The sequence below is a fragment of the Neovison vison genome, chromosome 10 (assembly GCF_020171115.1).
Source record: "Neovison vison isolate M4711 chromosome 10, ASM_NN_V1, whole genome shotgun sequence".
NCBI classification, from domain to species: Eukaryota; Metazoa; Chordata; class Mammalia; order Carnivora; family Mustelidae; genus Neogale; species Neogale vison.
In genome coordinates, this window is record NC_058100.1 from 46,714,527 (window position 1) to 46,737,020 (window position 22,494).

The 22,494-nt window shown below is 39.1% G+C and overlaps 1 protein-coding gene across 4 annotated transcripts in view; it reads right to left on the reverse strand.

The window, feature by feature from the left end:
- Positions 1–2,186: 2,186 nt before the first annotated feature.
- LOC122918577 (torsin-1A-interacting protein 2-like) overlaps positions 2,187–22,494 on the reverse strand; it is a 41,610-nt gene continuing 21,302 nt past the window's right edge. For all 4 annotated transcript variants that reach the window (XM_044267210.1, XM_044267208.1, XM_044267209.1 and 1 more), the window contains exons 2-5: positions 15,037–15,215; positions 11,353–11,832; positions 8,417–8,518; positions 2,187–5,482 (exon numbers count right to left, since the gene is read on the reverse strand). In XM_044267210.1, the coding sequence (XP_044123145.1) occupies positions 4,716–5,482; positions 8,417–8,518; positions 11,353–11,832; positions 15,037–15,070 (1,383 nt within the window). In that variant the 5' untranslated portion in view covers positions 15,071–15,215 and the 3' untranslated portion in view covers positions 2,187–4,715. The remainder of the gene's footprint in view (positions 5,483–8,416; positions 8,519–11,352; positions 11,833–15,036; positions 15,216–22,494) is intronic.

Here is a 22,494-nt window from a genome sequence, read left to right on the forward strand (position 1 = left end):
TAATGAGCACAGACCCTATCAGCAGTCCTTCCCAACCATCTGCACAGCCCCCGGGCAGAGGAGAGTGGCCCCTGGGAATCTTTCAGAGGTGACAGCTTTAAACTGGCAACAGTCCCCATGTGGACTGGATGCCTACTGGTATCCTGGGTGTCTCTCGGTGAAAGCCATCCCAGCCAGTGTGCCCACCCCATCTTGGCAAGGCCGTCCAGGGTCCTCCACCTGTGCCCACAGGGCAGTATGTGTGTGAGCGTAGATAAAGGCTCAGAATTAGGCAGAGGCTTTGTGCTCTCAACAACCCACTCTGGGAGCAGCCATCCCCCGGCACTGCGAGGAAGTCCGTTCACACCCCTGCAGCCTGCCTGGGGCAGTGGAGACCCTCCAGCTCTGCAGAATGCTTACTGGTCTTTAACCATCTGTATGGGCTCCATGGTGGAGGGAGCCTGCTCCCTAAAATCTTTCTTAGCCATTTGGTTCATACTGGAGAAAGTCCCCATTTGCTGGCTGCCTGATGTGGTTTCCAGTTTCTCCAGCAAAGCTCCCAGGTGTCTCTTCACGAAGGCTAACCCTACCAACAGCCCTCCTTGGCAAGGCAGGACTGAGTCCTCCAGCCTTATCTTCAGGGGAACTACTGAATTGCAATTGTGTAGCTTAAGGACTTAGAACCAGGCAGATGCCACAGTGCCCCAAGAGCCTGCATTTTAGACCCGGCCTCTCCCAACACTTGCCAGTGGCAAGTTCCGTGGTTTCCTTGACCTGCACCGCCCATACACGCACAGCACAAGCTGCTGGCCAGTCTTGGGCAACTAGAGCCCCTGGGCCTGTGGCGTTCAGGCCCATCCCCCACCACCGGCCCTAACTTGATGTAACATCAAGTCCTTGTTTTGACTGCTTGATGGAATCCAGGGCTTATCAGAAATCTAAGGTCCCAGGAGTCTCTTGGAGGATCTCCCCGCTAGCTTGCCCGGCCCTGCTCTGGCAAGATGGCTCAGATTCCTCCAGCTTTGCCTTCGGGGGGATATGCATATCTGTCGAGGTTAGGTCTTGAAATAAGGCAAATGCTGTGGATGCAAATGCCCCATGGCCGGTGGGAGCCCACCTACAAAAATCGTGGAGGCTGCCTTTTAAAACTGGCAACAGTCAGGGGCACCTGGGTGGCTCAGTGGGTTAAAGCCTCTGCCTTCGGCTCGGGTCATGATCCCAGAGTCCTGGGATCGAGCCCTGCGTCAGGCTCTCTGCTCAGCGGGGAGCCTACTTCCTCCTCTCTCTCTCTGCCTGCCTCTCTGCTTACCTGTGATCTCCGTCTTTCAAATAAATAAATAAGAAAACAAAAACAAACCTGGCAACAGTCATTCCCCGTTGTGGTGGGCTGCCTGATGTGGTCCCAGGCTTCTCCAGAAATCAAGCCCCTTGGGTGTCTGTAATCAGAACATACCCAGGCCAGCTCTGCAGGTTCAACAGGGTCATGAGCTGGAGGGGGATAGGTCCCAGGCTTGCTGAGCCTTACCACAAAGCTTGGAGGCTTTCAAAGGAAATATATTTAAACTATTTTATTAATTTTTTAAAAATACAAACAGAAACAATAGCGCTATTACTTTTAGTGATAGGAAGTCCCTGGAACTTCTCTGCCAATCTTTGAAAACGAACTGGGAAACTTAAATTTACCACAAAGGTGAAAAACCTCCAAAGTTCCGAGACAGTGTCTAGTTCTACACCAGTTTCTTCTAGAAGTCTGGTATCACTCAAGAAGTAATTTGTCTTTTTTTTTTTTTTTTAAAGATTTTATTTATTTATTTATTTGTCATAGAGAGAGAAGCGAGAGCAAGCATAGGCAGACACAGTGGCAGGCAGAGGCAGAGGGAGAAGCAGGCTCCCTGCCAAGCAAGGAGCCCGATACGGGACTCGATCCCATGACGCTGGGATCATGACCCGAGCCAAAGGCAGCCGCTTAATCAACTGAGTCACCCAGGCATCCCAAGAAGTAATTTGTCTTAATGCAGAATGTAATTAGAGTTTTTCTGTGATAATAATTAAACAGTGATGTATGGTATCAGATGCCCACAAGTCCCTGTTCTAAGTAAAAAAAAACAGACTCCAAAAGTAATAAAAGATTAACTACCAGATACACAAAAGAAAATCTGGAAACTTGAAAAACAAAACAACTGAATAAAAATTAACTTAAGAGGACATTAGATAATAAATTTTAATTATTTCACATTTAAAAAATATAAAGTTTTGTTTTAAAAATAATCATTTTATTCATGAACAGAGCCAAAAGTAATATACTGCTTCTTTTTAAAAAGTAAGTTTTGAAATAGTAGATAGAAAACTGACAATAGTTTTAGTTGATTGCACTTAGACAAGGAAGGAAAAGTGTTTAACAAAGCCTGAACATTAAAAAAAAAAAAAAAGTGCCATTTTAAAAGCTTTTGCTAAATTATATTGAAAGGAAGTGATGAAAAACCATATTCAACTGAATGAAGAAACAAAAATTCTTGTTTCATTGGTGATTCGAATCACTGATAGAGGAAATAGCTATACACATTTCATACTGGTTCTTCATAGATCTGAGGTAGCACAGGTCAGCAGGCCAACAGAACAATTCTACAAGGCACTATTGGTTTTGTGTGACAGAACACTAGCTGGCACCTGAGATCTAGAAATACAGAAAAAATTCAAATGTGGTATTATAAATTTTTCTTCAGTTTTCTCTGATTTTATATTGGATTGATACTGATATGATATTTACTAAGCTTTGTCTTTTTGTTGAGGCAGGTCTTTCCTCAAATCTACTTGAGAGATTCCTTCACAAAGTTGCAAATGTAAGTAGTTCTTTCAGGTATGTCTCTACACTCAACTGAACACCACCTTAAGGCCCTGGTTAGAAGAGATTTATATGTTTTTCCTGTGACAGGTATTTTCCAATAGGTTCCTCTCCCTTGTCTCCGTAATCTCCTCTTCAGGATCAATAAAGATCCCTGTATCTTCCTAGTGTTTCAAAAACTCCTTCCATGTCGTAATCATGTGACTTCCTTCATGCTTTAATCGTCAAAATGCTTAAAGCATGAAAGAAGTCACATGATTAACGGATGGAAGCATTCTGGAAACACTAGGAAGACCTATATACATACACACACATATATACTATATATACATACATATTCCGCTCTCACAACAGCAGAGGCCAAAACCTAGTTGTAATATTCCAAGATCATGGTAACAGTCCCCAGGTATGCCGTGTCATGGAACAGACCTTTCCTTAGGTCAAGATAATTTTAGTAGAGTTCTGCCTTCAGAGCTGCAACGCCAATCAACCTCTATCTCCATGAACACTGTTCTCAATCTTTCTTACAATCACAGAACACGGTTCAACAACTAATATTGGTCACTAAAACCTCTTAGAATCTATTTTACCATGTCTGCTTCCTTTTACAAAGTCTAACACCTCTTGCATTTCTTTAACTGTTAGCCTAATGGTATTTCTAACCATCTAGTTGAGAAATGAGCCGCATTATATAATGTTCCATCACTGTGCAACAAGTACAGAGCATGGTGCAGTTAGTTACTGTACCCATATAAAACCTACTGTTCAATTAGTTCCTAAAAATCTGTTCTGCTTAAATGGCACTCAAACTCTCATCCTAGACAATTATAAAATTCCATTCAGGGGAGACAGAAATGATGATCAACAGAAATTAACAACAGCGTCAGAAATATGCTTACCAAATACTAACTTATACATGCTTCTTTTCATCTGTACGTCTTTATCTTTCATAAATAGCATGTCTGTACAATAAACCTATATTTCATCTTCTTCCAACTTATAAGATTTAATACATTCATTATTTTCCTATCTTCTAAGTTTTTTTTTTCACTTAATCAGCAATTTTCAAATTTCGTTATCAGTGGAACTCTTTGTTCCAAAGAAGTCCTATGGAGGGAGACTCCCACTATATAAAGTGGTCAAAAGCAGAACTGCTCTGATCAGTAGGGGAGGGCTGTCAGTAGACAGAGCTTAGAAATCACTGCTCTAAAACATTCAAGAAGCTGAAGAAAAGATATCGCCCACTGGAACTTCTTCATTTCCATGATTATAAACAATCTCCCCCTTGTTTCCACTTTTTAAGAACATTTCTTAAGGACAGCTACTTTTACCTCAGCCCATTAATGGGATAAAAAGCATAGAGTCTTACATATAGCTGAGTATTTGAATTCGTATTTCTTTTCAAACTATTCAAAAATGCAAATTAGTATAAGATGTGATCCCATGACTGGTTATTAGAATCAGTTTAAAATTATTTAAGATGTGATAGAAAAAAGTTTTTAATTACCATTGCTTCATAACTGTAATTGCTCTAGTCCAAGTCCAACACTAGCCAAAAGGCTCGCTATCAAGGAAACAAAAATCACTCTGTAGTCATTCTGAGGTTTTATCTTCTCATGTAATGATTCTGTGGCTATATTTTTGGATTAAAAAAAAAAAGCTTCAGTTATATATTCTATGCATATTTTAAACCCGATTGGCTTGAAAGGCCAGGAAAAGAGGTCACGTTTTGTCAAACTGAGAAAGAAAATACAAAAGTTAAAAAATGAAAAATTTTTTTTTCTAAAATAAGCTCCTTTGTGCTTGCCAGGCTTTTCATCAACCTCCTTCCACAGAAACAGGTTTTTAAACTGACTTTTTAATAAATCCGTGCCTTCTGAAAGCGACTCGGTGCTTAGCTTATAAAAAAACACCCCTGTTCTTCTATGTTCCTCACAGGCTGGACGGGCAGCACCAGGTGTGAAATGCGGCTCCAGAGCCCACTCAGCTTGTCCGAGTCCATGTGGTTGAAGGAGCGGGGAGTGTCGGAGTTGGTAAACCTGGCCCAGAGTAAATCTCTCACTTTTTCCTCAGTTTCCCTTGGGCCAACACTTGCTTCTAATGTTTCCTCCTCCAGCAGAACAGTCAGCACCAGGGCCACGTCTTTGAAGGCGGCGTTCTCATGGTCACAATACTTGTAGAAGATCAGGGTAGAGCCCGCGGGAAAGGATTCGAAGTGGTGTACCACAGCAGCCTTCTGGCCATTCTCGAATCCCGAGCTCAGCTCCACGTCAACCAATTCCTTGACTGTGTCACTGTCCTCCAAGGTTCTTCCAGCCCCGTCGATCTGAATGGCGGAGACTTTCTGGAAGGAGGTGTAGGCATCTGCGACGAGGTGACTCAGGCACTTCAGGGTCTCTCTTCCCTCTTGAGCTGCTGTAAATATGATGGTGGCTGGCTCGGTGGGGTTCGAAGCATTGAGGTGCTTCTGGAGAAATTTACGTCCTCTCTGCCACAAGAAGGAGCTCTGGCCTGGGAATTTATCCTTCAATTGGCTAAACTGAGCCAAAAAGGCCTCTAAAGCTGGATTTTTGGGCACTTGCTGGGCTGGAGAGGAACGGTAGCTATTAACAAAACTTACCAAAACAACAGTCATAACCATGAAGCAAAGAAAGATGGAGCCTGTCAGAAAATAGGATAATAAAATACAAAATTAGAACATCGACCAGAAACAAAACATGTGGTAAACTGAAATGCATTAGAAATACTGTCAGATTTTACTAATTGTGGAGAGTTTCTTTTGCCTATATCCTCTCAAGTTTGAGATATTAAGGTCTACCAAAAATACTTACTCTCTAATTTCTTAAATTATTTGAAGATAAAATATTTTTGTTAAAAGGTGAAAGTTAAGTTTATGTATTTGTTGATATTACTAACGATGTGACTTGGAACTATCGGTACAGTCTTCCACCTTCTCAAAGTACTTGTTACCCACAATAAGCCAATTCGTTCTTTATGGGTCAAAATGTGGAAATGCCACTTGAGAAGTTAAAAAATACTCTGTAATAAAAAGCAGTTTTAGTTTCTTATTTATGAAAAGCCTTTCCTCCGATGGGAATTCCCATTTTGTTAAGGATGGTGAAATATCTGCCAGGGCCCCTAAAGGAAAAATCCTTAAAATTCTATTGCTCTATTTCACTATTAGTTATTATCAAACACTTTTTAAAAACATATTAAAACAAGCCACAGTAATTAGACACCAAAGATAAATAAGAGGCTTCTAAATTGGTAAGGAAGACGTAAAACTTTCACTCTTTGCAGATGACACAATATTTTATATAGAAAACCCTAAAGATACCACCAGAAAACTACTAGAACTCATAACTGAATTCAGTAAAGTTGCTGGATACAAAATCAATGTGCAGAAATCTGGTGCATTTGTATACACTAATAATGAGGCCGCAGAAAGAGAAATCAAGAAAACAATCCCACTTGCACACCAAAAATAATAAGATACTTTGGAATAAACCTAACCAATGAGGTAAAAGACCTGTACTCTGAAAACTAAGGAACACTGATGAAAGAAACTGAAGATGGCACCAAGAAATGGAAAGACATTTCATGCTCATGGACTGGAAGAACAAATATTATTAAAATGGCCAACTGCCCACAGCAATCTACAGATCTAATGCAATCCCTATCATAACATCAACAGTATTTTTCACAGAACTAGAACAAATAATCCTAAAATATGTATGGAACCACAAAAGTTCCCAAAGAGCCAAAGCAATTTTGAAAAAGAAAAGCAAAGCTGGAGGTATTACCATTCCAGACTTGCAGGTATATTATGAAGTGGTAGTGATCAAACAGGACGGTACTGGCTCGAAAACAGCCACGCAGATCAATGGAACAGAACCGAAAACCCAGATATAAACCCATGCCTATATGGTCAATTAGTCTTTGACAAAGAGGAAAGAAAATCCAATGGGGGAAAAAGATGATTTCTCCAACAAATGGTGATGGGAAAACTGGACAGCTACATGCAAAAGAATGAAACTAAATCACTTTCTTACACCATACACAAAATCAAATTCAAAATGGATTAAAGACCTAAATGTGAGACCTGAAACCATAAAATCCTAGAAAAGAACACAGGAAAGTAAGACGTCTGACATCAACCATAGCCACATTTTTCTAGGTATGTCTCCTGAAGCAAAAGATATAAAAGCAAAAATAAACTATTGGGACTACAACAAAATAAAAAGGTTTTACACAGCAAAGGAAACAATCAACAAAACTAAAAGGCAACCTACCTAATGGGAGAAGGTATCTGCCAATGACATGTCCGATAAAGGATTAGTATCAAAAATTTATAAAGGGCTTACACCAATCAACACCCAATAAACAAATAATCAATTTAAACAGTGGGCAGAAGAAATGAACAGACATTTCTCCAAGGAAGACATCCAGATGGCTAACAGACCCATGAAAAGATGTTCAACATCATTCCTCATCAGAGAAATGCAAATCAAAAGTACAAATAGGTATCACCTTACACCTGCCAGAATGGCAAAGGTCAACAACATAAGAAACAACAGGAAAAGATGGCGAGGAGGCGGAGAAAGGGGAAGGGTCTTACACTGTTGCTGGGAATGTAAGCTCCAGTGGTGCAGCGTCCTCAAAAGTTAAAAACAGAGCTACCATTGGAAGGGGAGATGAACCATGAGAGACTATGGACTCTGAAAAACAATCTGAGGGGTTTGAAGTGCCGGGGGGGTGGGAGGTTGGGGTACCAGGTGGTGGGTATTATAGAGGGCACAGCTTGCATGGAGCACTGGGTGTGGTGAAAAAATAATGAATACTGTTTTTCTGAAAATAAATAAATTGGAAAAAAAAAAAACAAAACAGAGCTACCCTACTACTCAGTAACTGTGCTACTGGGTATTTACACAAAAAATACAAAAACACTAACTCAAAGAGATACACACACCCTTATGTTTACTGCAGCATTGCCTACCACAGCCAAATTACAGAAGCAGCCTGAGTGTCCAGCAGCAGAGGAGTGGATAAAGATGTGGTGTGCGTGCATATGTACACACACATAATGGAATATTATTCAGCCAAAAAAAATGAAATCTTGTCATTTGCAACAATATGGATGGAGAGAGAAAGTATAAGGCTAAATGGAGTCAGTCAGAAAAGGGCAAATACCATATGATTTCAGTCATATGTGGAATTTAAGAAACGAGACAAATGAGCAAGGAAGAAAAGAAGAGACAAACCAAAATCACAGACTCTATAGAGAGAACAAACTGATGGTCATCAGAGGGGAGAGGTGGGGGGATGGGCACACAGTGACGGGGATGAAGGAGGGCACGTGCCGCGACGCGCACGGAGTGATGGATGGAGTCGAGGAATCACCAGCCTTACACCTGAGACGAACAGAACACTGTAAGTTAACTGTACTGGAATTGAGACAGAACAGAACACCACACTATAAAACAATGTTAAAACGGTTGGAATCTGTTAGTTTTCTAGTTCGAGTTTTCTCCTTTTCTCTGAGGATTTCTGAATGTGAATCAACACAGCAACAAGACCAATTTTTTTTTCTCCTACCATAACTCAAAAGATCCTTTTTATCCATCTTTCTTATGGTATCCAGTGCATTCTCTTTGTTTTCTTCCAACTCTTGTGCTTCTTGCTGATGACTCTCAGCCTCTGGGGAGAAAAGGAATATTATTTGCAGAAAATATACTAATGGGGTATCATATACTTTATTTATTTTTTTCCCCAATTTATTTATTTTCAGAAAAACAGTATTCATTATTTTTTCACCACACCCAGTGCTCCATGCAAGCTGTGCCCTCTATAATACCCACCACCTGGTACCCCAACCTCCCACCCCCCCGCCACTTCAAACCCCTCAGACTGTTTTTCAGAGTCCATAGTCTCTCATGGTTCACCTCCCCTTCCAATTTACCCAAATTCCCTACTCCTCTCTAACGCCCCTTGTCCTCCATGCTATTGGTTATGCTCCACAAATGAGTGAAACCATATGATAATTGACTCTCTCTGCTTGACTGATTTCACTCAGCATAATCTCATATACTTTAAAACTCTTACCAAACCAAATTATTAGATTGAGAGGATTTCTGTACTTTGTAAAATCTTATACAAAGCTAACTTTTTTCCTGTCTTTTCCTTAAGGCTATTACTTTCACTCTACTTAGAAGAATAAAATCAAGTGCTGTAAATTCATGTAGGGTTCCTGTTGCTACAGTCACTATTCCTCACTGGTCCTCATGTCAAGGACAAAGAAACAAGCATCCTAATATTACAGCCAAACTTATCTACAATGTGTTTCAAGAAAATGTTCAAAATTAAAAAGGGATTTAAGAAGTGTTAGCTGTGGGCACCTGGCTAGCTCAGTTGGGAGGGCATGCAGCCCTTGATCTCAGGGTCATGAGTTCAAGCCCTGCACTGGGTATAGTAGAGCTTACTCAAATAAATAAAGCACAAATAAATAAATAAATAAAACACTTTGAAAAATTAAGTGTTAGCTGAACACAAGACTCATTATCACAGGGCAATGGTACTCTAACTCCAGGGTTCAAGTCATGTGGCAAGACTCCAAGTACACAAAAACAGAGACTTTTTTAAGTTTAGAGATAGGAGAGATTACTGTACAGTTACAAAACCACTTATAAAAGCAAGTTTGAACTTCTTAGTGAAGGAAGTACAAAAAGCAAGGAATACAAAGTAAAGAAAATTGGTGAATTACATAAAAATGTAGGTGTGGGGCGAGATATCAATCTTAAAATGTGTGGGTGAAAAGGAGGGCAGTATTCTGTAGCCCTCTCGGTCACTCTACAGCCGAGATGTGTGCTTACGGTGTACTCCATTAACATAAAGAAATAAGATCATCTCCACCTATAAAGGGACGTGTATTTAGTCAAAGCCCACCCCAAAAAATGGACTTTAAAATATCATATCATAGACTATAAAAGGATCTTTACTGATCCCCTCCTGTAGCCCCACCTTACCTATCATGGCAAAAGGGTCTAGCAATGATAAGGGCTTTGTCCAAGGTCACATAAAGAGATGTGGCTAAGCAGAGATTAGAACAAGGCTTCTCATCTGCTAGGTCAGCTCATTCCATTTTATATATATATATATATATATATATATATATATATATATATATATATAATTATATTAAGTTGCTTCCCGTGCGTAGCCTGCATTTTTAAAACAATATTTTCTTCCTCTACTCAGTGAACCTGCATACTGGTGAAAATCTGATGGAAGATTAATAGTTCATACAAGTCACATTCATTCATTTATGTAACAACTATTCATAAAGTTGCTTCTCTGTGCCCAGTGCCACAGAAACACAATGAATGAAAAAGACATAGTCCTTGCCTTCACTGAAGTTACAAACTATCCTAATGATTAGTGAATGAAACATATTATTTGAGATCTGTCATGACTTATTGGAAACATGAATTTCCAGTCCTTAGTCGAGTCCCTGAGGAACAGAATGTCTTACATTTTATATTCCTTTGCACTTGGCAAATAAGCGTTTTAGACTGAGCTCTTCTGTGTACTTACGAAATACAAATCTGTCCATGCAATTACGGACAGTGAGAGCTAGGAGAGAACAGCTTTTGGATAGCTCTTTTCCAACTTTTTCATCCTACAAATAGGAAACTGAAGTACCAAGGAGTTAAGAGACCTGCCCAGGGTCACCCAGGTTAGCAAGTGGTAGGGCCACAACGAAAACTCATGTCTCTTTTGTGTTCCAGTTAAGGACTTAGCTGCTGCAACTATTATCTTCATAGAAGATAGGATGTTTACTCTCCTTAATATACAAGTGGGGAAAATCATATAGAGAGAAATTAACTGACCTGCTCTAAGTCCTATAAAATATGACTGAATTAAGGGGACTAGACCATTGATGCTGGTTTTTAAATACACCCATCTCTTGATTTATGTAGCATTTAGTTTCAAAAAAAAAAAAAAATTTTAAAATGTTAAGTAAAAATGTGTCCCTAAAAAATAAATAAAAGCCAGAGGTGAAGTTTTAAAAAGTCAATCTCTTTTTAAAAATCATACTACATTACTACAAACAGTAAGTAAATAAAAATAGTTTAAGGGCATGTGGTGGCTCAGTCAGTTAAGCACCTGCCTTGGGCTCAGGTCATGATCCCAGGGTCCTGGGATCGAGCCCCACATCAGGCTCCCTGCTCAGCGGCGAGTCTGCCTCTTCCTCTGACCCTTCCCTCTCTCATGCTCTAACTCTCTCTTTCTCTGAAACAAATAAAAAAATTTTTTTAAAGTTTAAAAAGGCAGTTTATGTGTTGGAAGCTACTTAAGTAGTGCAATGAGTTAGTCAACGAGATGAGAAAGCTCACTATAATCTCAGCTCAGTCATGTCTCTTTAAGTGGCCTTGATCCTATGAAGAGAAGTTCTCTAAAAAGAAGGCCGCTGACCTATGCTGTATCCTCAGCAACAGAACAAGACAAAACAGAAGTCCAATGGGCTTCCTCACCTGGTGCCAGCCGTCGCCTCCTCACAGAAGCCTGGCTCTCTGGCGCTGCAGGGGAATGCTCAGGGCTCGGGGCACCCCGAGGGTCTGCGGCAGGTGGCTCCAGTGAAACTCCAGGTTCGCTGCTCACCTCCTCAGGCAGGGCTGCAGAGCCGCTCTGTAAGACTGCATCTTCTCTTTCTACCATGTCACTTGGAGATCTGGTGGGTTCTGGTAGGTTCTGTTCTTCCTGAAAACTCTGGTTGTTCTCATGCTGTGTTTTAGCCTTTGGATAGTTCCCAAAATTTGTCCCATCTGGACTGTCTGATTGATCATCTGTGTCTGCACTTCCTGTACCTATGGTTTCTACCCCTTGGTGGATGACGTCATTGAGACCAGAGGCAGAGTCTGGGGTCTGAGCTTCTTCAATGGTACTTTCGGGGACTGTGGTCTCCTGCGCCTGAGGACTTATTGATACGTCATTTTTCAAATCCTTTTCAGGGGCTATTGAGATAAAAATTTATAATTTTTATTGAAAAAAATTCCCTATTTTTTTGTAGTTTAACAAGGTCCCTGATTAATAATAAGGAATATGTGTATGGATTTGATGGTTTACAGGCACTCTTCCTAAACATTACTTCTCTTGATTTCTACTCAAGGTGGTTAAGACAGACTTACTATGTGTTAATAAATCTAATAATACTAATGTAGAACTATTTTGAATGACAGAACCAATTTTTGGTTGTATTAAATACATCCTCTTCCCTAACAAAATAATGAACGTAGGCAATAATCGTCAAGAACAATTAAAACCACTATGCAAAAAGCTGATGAGACATTTTATAATGAATGAACCAACTGATCAACCTTAACATCACAGAAAGAGGGAAAAAACAGACATCATTAACCTCCCAAGTCAGTGCAATGGGAAGTACACTATACCACCTATGAAGTATTCTCACCAAATGAACTGGTATCTGATCAAGATTCTAGAGCTAATTACTGGCTTCCATGAAATATTTGGATAGAGGAACATATTAAATCATGCATCCAAAAATTAACATAATTACTATAATAATAAAATCGATTATTGATTAAATATTTTAAAAAATTATGCCTCAGACTTATAATAGGTAAAACCCCAAATGTGAGAAATTCAAAGGAACAAGAGACTTTCTTTTTTTTTTTTTAAAGATTTTATTTATTTATTTGACAGACAGAGATCACAAGCAGGCAGAGAAGCAGGCAGAGAGAGAGGAGGAAACAGGCTCCCTGCTGAGCAGAGAGCCCCATGTGGGGCTCGATCCCAGGACCCTGAGATCATGACCTGAGCCGAAGGCAGAAGCTTTAACCCACTGAGCCACCCAAGTGCCCCGAGACTTTGTTTCTTAAATAAAAGCAAGAAATAAAACTGGGAAGAAAAGGAAAAAATAAAAAAAGAAGGGTGACCTATTAAGGGAAACTTAAACAGAAGAAATATGTCAACCAAATGCGATGTGTGACCACCTGTTTAGATCTAGTGTTGAACACACTGTTGAAGAAATATTTATGAGATAAACAGGTAATCTGAATGCCAGATGTTTGGTGATACTAAGGAATTACTGTTCATCTTTCAAGTGCAATATATTGTGATAATTTTTTTTAAAGATTTTATTCATTTACTTGAGAAAGAGAGCGAGAGTGAGTACAAGCTGGGGGAGCACCAGGCGAGACAGAGGGAGAAGCAGACTCCCTCCCCCCCGCCCCCCTCCCCACCGAGGAAGGGAGCATGATATGGGGCTTGATCCCAGGACCCTGGGACCATGACCTGAGCTGAAGGCAGAAGTTCAAGTGACTGAGCCTCCCAGGCGCCCCGTGATAATTTTTTTAAAGCATCCTTTTTAGAGATAAGAATCGCATATTTAGGGGCACTGGGTGGCTCAGTGGGTTAAGCCTCTGCCTTCGGCCCAGGTCATGATCTCAAGGTCCTGGGATCGAGTCCCATATCAGGCTCTCTGCTCAGCAGGGAGCCAGCTTCCTCCTCTCTCTCTGCCTGCCTCTCTGCCTACTTGTGATCTCTGTCAAATATATAAATAAAATCTTTAAAAAAAAAAACCAGAATCACGTATTTATGACTAAAATTACATGATGTCTAGAATTTGCCTCAATTCAAGAATGTGGGAGAAAGGAGCAAGACTACAGACGAAATAATGTGTTGACAGCAGATGAAGTCATTTGATGGGTACGTGGGACTCATCTCATCTCCGTCTCCATGCTTATGTATGTCTCACATTTTCTATAATAAAGCTTAAAAAGAAAGCAACCTAAAAGATGTATCAATCAAATATAGTGAGTAGTCCACTATTAAAAAAAAAAAAAAAAAAAACCCAAACCCCAACTCTGCAGGAAAAAAAGATTAGGGAGAAAAAAAAAAGATATGAGGTAAGTGGGGAAATGTACATACTGATTAAATATGTTATGATTAAGGAACAACTATTAATATATTTTTCAGGTGTCATATGCTATTTTGGTTATTTTAAAAAAAAATAATCTATCTTTAAGAGATGTAAACTGAAGTACGCACAAACAAAATGATATAATGCCTTGGATTTGCATTTAAATATTCCAAGGCAGGCAACATGATCAGCATTATAGGAATGCCTGGGTGGCTCAGCTAGTTAGGCATCTGCCTTCAGCTCAGGTCATGATCCTGGGGTCCTGAGATCGAGTCCTGCATCCGGCTCCTTGCTTGGTAGGGAGCCTGTTTCTCCCTCTGCCTGCAGCTTCTCCCCCTACTTGTGCGCACACACAGGCTCCCTCTCTGACAAATAAATTTAAAAAAATTTTTTTAATCAGCATTATGTAGGTTATAATTGAAATTTAGATGTTGAGGGGTCGCCTGGGTGGCTCAGTGGGTTAAAACCTTTGCCTTCAGCTCAGGTCATGAACCCAAGGTCCTGGGATCAAGCCCTGCGTTGGGCTCTCTGCTCGGCAGGGAGCCAGCTTCCTCCTCTCTCTCTCTGTCTGCCTCTCTGTCTACTTGTAATCTGTCAAATAAATAAATAAATCTTTAAAAAAAAAAAAAAAGGAAAGAAAGGAATTTAGATGTTGAAATTACCATATTGTTTGCCTGAAACTAGTATTACACTGTATTTCAACTAACTGGAATTTAAATAAAAACTTGAAAAAAAAAAAAGCAATTAGATGTTGAGTATGTGGGAATTCATTATAGTACTAACTTTTATATATTTTAAAATACCCTCAATAAAAGTTTTAAGTAAATATGCCCTCTTCTGAAATATCTACTTACTTTGCCTATTTTATCTTCTACCTATACATACAAGCAAGATAAAGAATTTAAATTTCATCTTTCCCTATAACTTAAAGTAAATGGAACATTTACTTGATTTTTAAAAATATAACTTTCTTTGATTTCTTGATTTTTAAAAATATAACTCCAAAAATTAGTCTACTGTCCCTACTGTATTTTTCCATGGTTTCTATAGGAAATATAGAATCTCTAAAACATTAATCTTCCTCATAATTCGGGTCAGATACTATGGTAGACTTCTAAATACAAAAGAATAAGAATAATCATACCAAACTATCAAACTAATCTTTTTTACTTCCGAACTTCAGGTTTCCATCATCTGAGATCCTCCCTTAGAAAAGATCTAGATTCCCACAGCACAGATCTGGACAAACCAGTGCTGTACAGACTAGTCTTACCCTCTGCAGGATCCCTAAGTCCTCTGTCCGCCATGTTTGTGTTCTAGCTCTTCAGACTTTGGGATACTTTTTGTTAGTGTCTGGTTTTTCTTGTGAAGATGTCTTGTTTTCTTCTTGTCCCAAGTCCCAACAGACTCATGCTTCCCGTGGACCCAGGAAACAAGGCATTTATACAGTGACTAAAATAAAATGAAAAAAATTAAATGACTTTTTATTCATACATGGAATAAATGCCAATTTTAGCTTTATTTATTCAATCTGTTTAGTTTGAGTAATAATTCCTCTTTGAAACCTTTCTAGTGAAGACGAAATGTTTTCTGGCTTTGGTGAGGAGTCAAAGGACTTGTAGTCTTTGACTACAAGTAGAAAAAAGCTTCAGATTATTAAATTTTGCATAGATGCCATAATCTCCTAATACATTCCACTGAGTTGAAAGGATGGAAAATGCTAAATGACCAGAATCTTAAAGAGAATGTCTTTGAAAATGGAATAAAAAGTAATTCTAAGAGTAGACATTTAAGTCACTGCTCAGTTAATCATCACTACAGATTTCCTTTATGTCTTCAATTTCTGTCCCATACAAATCTCTCAGCCCATCAGCAGCTTTCACTTATCATTACTAAATAACAATGCACAGGGAGTACACCTACAAACTAAGGTAGTTGCCTTAGTATCAGGACTAGGAAATACATATTAGGAGTTTTATCATTGTTTTCTCAGAGATTCCCTCACAGTATTCTTTTTAGAACTCTTTAATGCCTTTCCATATGGTGCTCAAAGAAGACTGATGTATAATTATGAGCTGTATACAAAAGGAATCAAAATCAGAGGCAATTCATAATCAATAAAATATTTCTATTATCACATATATTATATATGTAACATATATATAAATATTAAATATAAAAATCATTTTTTTGTCAGGAACAATAATACCTAAAATTACTTAACTTGCCTTATCTGTAAAAATGATTAAGGACTGCTGTGAGGATTAAACACAAAAGTATATGTGAAAGAGGTCTGGAAAGGGTTACATTTTTGACGGCCTAGTTGAGAGGCAGCCAGCTAGCATTGTCTTTTTCACCAGCACTCCTCTGTAAAATTTAATTTTACGAGCTGAATACTTTAGTCCCAAATGCCTGGTATCATGCCTAGGGTAAAGCAGACTCCCTATTTTAATTTAAAAGAATATGGATAAATAAATGTATGACTGTATAGAGCGGAGCCGATTATAAACTGAAAGGAAGGCAGGAGTTAGAGACAGGCCTTCTTTCTGCTGGTGTAGACATTCAGAGAACATGTCTCAGATTTGGAGAGTCCGTGGTCACCCTTTTATCTTCTTCAATCTCCTAAGACTAGGCTTTCGACTCTTACTTTTCATTAGCATGGTATGTTGCAATGAGGGTTTCTCTCCTATCCTAGGTTCATAATAGGAAATAAAAAGTTCCCAGTCCTTTTCTTGTTAAAACACTTTTTTCCTGTTGGCCCAAACCAAGAAAACGATGCGTAAAACTTTCTTATGCACCAGTGACAAAAATTTTAGAAAGCAAAGATGCTATTCATAACAATAAGGAATCTCATAATAAAAATTAAAAGATACCTGGTAATAAATCTAACAACAGATATGCAAGAAATTTAGAATGGGGTGAATTTTATGGTATGTAAATTACACCTCAATAAAGCTGTATTTAAAAAAAAAAAAAAAAAAGAACTTTAGGAAGAAAAGCGTAAAACTTTTATTGAAGGACATAAAAAAGACCTAAGTAGAGAGATACATCATGTGCATAGACAGTAAGACTAAACCAGTGATGTCAATTCTTTCCAAATTAATCTGTATATTCACTGTAAATTGAAACAAAATTGTAAGACAATTTTTGGATTGTTACATGTTTCTTAGAGAATGGACAGCTGACCCTAAAATTCACACAGAGCAGTAAAGGATTAAAAAGAGGTAAGATAATTCTGAAGGAGGGGAGCTATCTTTGCCCCATACATCAAGACTTATTATAAAACTTACAGTAAATAAAAATGATAGGGCAATGGTACAAGAACAAATAGAACATACAGAATAGAGAGCCAGGAAATAAATGCACACATAGATAAAGGAAACTGGCTATAAGCAACAAGAAGGAAAGAATGGATTAATGAGTAGTTTGAGGACAAGTGACAGTTTAAATGGGAAAAAAATAGATTTCACCCGGCCACCTGACACAAAAATCAATTCCAGATTAGAGACCTACACGTAAAGAGAAAAATTTTCCATTTCTTTATAATCTCAAGGTTTTCTTAAAACAAGATATAAAATACACAAACCATAAAGGGGAATTCTGATGTAATCACATTTTAAATGTTCCTTTCTATACAAATCATCAAAATCGAAGTTAAAACATAAATTCACTGACTAGAAAAATATCAGCAACACATATAATCAGCAGGGGATTAATATCCAGAACGCATATAAAGACTCCGAAGAGACAGATAAGGCTCTGAAAAAGCAGACAAAAGAGTTTAACAGTTTTAACAAATGTTAAAATGAAGAGGAAACCTACCATTCTAATGAATCAATAAGAAGAGTGGTCAAGGAAATGCAAAACAAATTAATGACATACAACAGCTTTTTACAACCATTGACTGGCAAAAATTTCAAGTCAGGCAATACCAGGTGTTGGCAAGGATTTGGATATACAGTTCTTAAATGCTACTGGCAACAAGGCAAACTGTTACAAATTTGGAGAGCAATATGGCAATATCTGGTAAAGTTAAGATGTGCATGTTCTACAAACTGTCAACTGCACTTTTAGATTTATGCCTCAGAGAAACTTTCCCGCAAGTGCCCACCGAGGTTGGTGGCAGCATCGCTTAAAATGAGCAAAAATGAGAAAACCACCTAAATGTCCATTAATAAGAAAGCGGATTTAAAAAAACTGTGGTATATTCTTACAAAGTAGTGCATATATGGCAATTAAAACAATGAAGTATAGATCTCAAAAATTTGTAGAAGTACAGCATTATCATTTTTACATACAACTTAAAAAATAAATTTATACTACATAGTGTTTCAAAAGAAGTGAACAAATGTCATAAATAAGAACCACTGATACAAACCACAACACGGATGTTATCTAAAAAGTGTAAGTTAAAGTCACACATAAAGGAGTATTATGCCAAATGATTTCATTTATATGAACTTCCAGAACAGGCAAATCACGGTCTATGGTGACAGAAGATCTATCAGTGGCTCCTGGGGAAGAGTACTGACTGGGAAAGGGCATGAGGAAACCTTTTGGGGTTAAGAAAGTATCTCATATCTTTATTGAGGTGGTGGTTACGTTTATCATCAAACTTAAAATCTGTACATTGCATGTACCCTCAATAAACTTTATTTCCAGAACTGAACATTATTTCCAAACAACTGTATTTCAAAAATACATTGCGTGCTAGCTAGAATGCAGCCAATACACATTCTGTAGAAGGAACCATCACAGATCTTTCTATAATCTTACAAATGCTCAGCATATACCTTTCTTGTCACGAGGCACACATTCCTGCAGCCCATTTCATTCAGGCCCTTTGTAACGTATCACTGTTCATAGCTGAAATGGTATCCCCTCAAGGCTACAAGGAAGAAGTGGTATAAACATGAAGGTTCTCGACACATCCTTGCCAAGAAGTCACATGGTGGGGCAGCTGGGAGATCTTGAGGCCACTATTCCCAAAGCAGGTCACTTTTGGAGCGGTGTCCGATCCATATGAGGAAATGGAACCTCTGGACTGATTAATGGAAGTGAGGCAGAGCCTCATCCTGATGGAAAATGGGAATGTTGGAGACATTTTGCTGCGGCAGGAAAAACCCTTCCATAATCATGTCCACAAAAAGACTCCTTTGATGGTATCGTTTGCAAAAAGAACTGATGAAAACCCATGTGCTTCATATGGCACAAGAGATATTTACTTTCAGCAAATCCCTTACAAGTTTGTGAAATGTTGGTTTTCAGTGCTCCATACATGGATGTTATGATTCATTTTGCCACTTAAGGAAAACACAGCCCCACCAATGGTGACTATCTGCACTTCCCTGCAACCCTGAAACCTGCAGCAAAAGTTATCATTTTACTTTAACAGTCTCTGCATGAGGGCTTTAAATAGGATAAAGCAATAAAGTTTTATTCTCCCTTAACAAAGAACGCCATAGATGGTGCCCTGAAGGATGCTTTCCTTCATTTCCACATCCTGGGACTTCTCTAAATAGGGACACAAATTTGCCTCCCTACTTTTCCTCTGCTGCTGTGATTGCCTTGGGCTCTTTTAAGATGTATCCTTTCTGTTCCATCCATTGTAACAATGGTAATGCTTTGACAACTTGGTATGTGTTCACAGACTAGTACACTGCCTGACCTTTGCATCTTTTAGTGGACTCCAATACACAAGATGAAGTGTGTAAGGGGAACTCGACAAACTGGTGCACTTACATCTTTATGCACAAATGTTACTGATGTTACTGAGTAGTAACATATTTAAAGCAGTTGATTGTCTTTTATTGCTCTGTACCATTGTTTAAGTACATATAAAATAAAAAATTCAACACAGGAACAAAAAGGATACACATCAGCTTCCATGTGATGCTTGCTTCTGCTGATGGAAGGATAGGAACAGGATAAGGACAAGAATGGGTTCCAGCTCTATTTGTCAAGTATCTTTAAAAAAAGAAACTGAGGCAAATGTAGCAAAACATTAATATATTTTAGGTCTGGGTACCTGGTGAATGTTATTTCCTGGACTTTTCCGTATGTTTGATATAGTTAATACTTTTTTAAAATGAGTAATACAATGTATCAGCCTCTGTGAGGAAAAGAATCAACAGGCAGAGCCTATGATGCTTTTGCCTTTGAGCTCGCAAGCAGTGAATTTATGCTGCACAGGCACACTTCAACCACAGCCTTCCGTGCATTTTGTCACAACCAGCTGGGAGGAGACAGGACAAGAAAAAGCTGCCTGTGAGAACAATATCAGGGCTGGGAGAGCAGCAGGACTTCACCCAACTTCTACTCATCCTGAAAACCTCTGGTCCCACCATGGGGACCAGGCAGGAGGGAGGGAGGGGACAGAGACCGAGAGGAGACCTGGGGAATAAGGGGGAGGTACCAGGAAGCAGTGGAATCTGTAACACTTAAGCAGTATTTTTTTTTTAAAGGATTTTACTTAATTTAGAAGGAGGGAGAGCAAGTGAGCACGAGTGGGGGAGGGGCACAGGGAGAGAGAGAATCGCAAGGCGGGGATCAATCTCATGACTCCGAGATCATGACCTGAGCCAAAACCAAGAGTCAGACGCTTAACCAACTGAGCCACCCCAGGTGCTCCTACGTGGTATATTTAAAAAAAGAGAGAGAAAGAGAGAGAATCAGAAGCTTAGCAGCTAAGGACAAAAGAGAATCAGTCAATTCAAGACGGTAATTTAGATATAAATGCCATCATGACTAACATATGAAAGTCAGGGCCCAATAAATACAAATTATCTTTCTTCTATTTTTAAACACTTTTATTTTTTTAAAGATTTTATTTATTTGAAAGAGAGAACAAGACAGCGAGAGCAGAAGCACAAGCAGGGGGTGTGGGAGAGGGAGAAGCAGACTTCCTGTCGAGAGAAGGGAGTCCTATGTGGGGTTCCATGCCAGGACTCTGGGATCATGACCTGAGCCGAAGGCAGATATTTAATAGACTGAGCCACCCAGGCCCTCCTGCTTTTATTTTAGTAAATGGTGTCATTTTAGGCTCTAGGGATAACAAGCAGGTATCCTGGCCCTCAAACCATTTATAATTCTGCTGTAGAGACAACATATAAAACATACACAACAAAAATAATTGGTAACATTTATTGAGTGCCTTGTTTATGCCAACAGCATCCAAAGCACTTTATGTATTAATTCATTTAATCTTCACAACAGTCTTATGAGGTCGGGACTATTAATATTCTTACTATTTTACAGACAAGGAAACTGACAAACACAGAGCTTAAGAACCTTCCCCCAAAACACAACTAGTAAAGGCAGAGTCGGGATTGGAACACAATCTGACTGTGTGACCCAAGCTTTTACCCATGCCACAAAAAAAAAAAAAAAAAAAAAAACCAGAAACAAAAAACGAAACAAAAAATGCCTACTGTAAACATAGTATCAAGCGCCCGGTGTCTAGTTCTGAATTGTGACTCTGGCTCCTTATGACCTGGTTGCTACACGTAATCTTCAAGTTTTCTCAAACTGCTTGTTTTGGTGCTGCGGAAAGTCTCAGGTGATGTAGTAAATCACACAGCAATTACACCTACGACAGTAATGACTGTAAAGGAGCCTGAGAAATGTGATAAGGATTTGCTTGGGGTCCTCCATCCCTGTAGACTTGTCTTTACACCTAAGACATACGGCTCCACTCAGCTACAGACTCCGACCTCAGTTATCTTCACTGAAAGGTACTGGTCCTTCCTTGGAAGGGACTTAAGAAGTTTCCAGTAATTCAGCATCAAGCTCTAACAACTGGCTTTAATCCCTCTTTCTGCCTCATTCTCCTGTACCTTTTCTAGTTCTAAAGACTTACTACGCGCCCCAGGATTGGCATGTATTATCCCATTTCAAACCCCAGAGTAGGAGGTAGGTATTACTGCACTACCTATGTGGCAGATAAAGTAACTGGAGACAGAGAGGTTAAAATGCCCAAAGTCATTGAACAGTACTAGAATTTGAAAACACACACAGGTCAGATGGCTCCAAGACCATTATTTTTCCTATATAATAAGCAGTTTTCAAGCTGTGTTCTCAGGACTTCGCAGACAATCCAGGCCCATCAGGGAAGACTGAAGAAAACAGAACGGGTATGGTTCATCTCACTCTTACAGATAAGTGTATCCTGCTGATTGCCACACATTCTTTGGATTCCATGGAATTCTTTTATGCCTCCCTGCTTGCCTGGGCTTCTTTCTCTTCCTATCACTTAAGAGATAATCTTAACTCAGTTACCCCCAATGCAGGAGAGCCTCCTCTTTAGTAAGGTTACTTCCTTCCCAGGTTACCCCAGCACATGTCTCTGAATACTCCACTCCCAGGTCTGCCATAAAATAACTGGAAGTGGTTTTAACAGTCATTTAAAAAATGGCCACCAATACATGTAAGTAATAGTATCAATTCTGCCACAGTATGAAGATGATTAATACGGCTCATATAATCTAAAATAGCGGATAACCCTCTACAACATTTGTTGTGAGACTTAATTTTAGGAATATATTTATACTTTATAATTCACTATCTGGAACCATGAATTGGAACATTGTGGAGTATTTTAAGCCAATTCAAGTCATACTAAGAAGACCAAAGCAGAAGAGCTACAAAGTCCCCTGGATTTTCTGCTTTGCTCCATTTTATGAACTCTGCCACATTATGTTATTTCTGAGAGCTGACCATGTAACAGGTTATG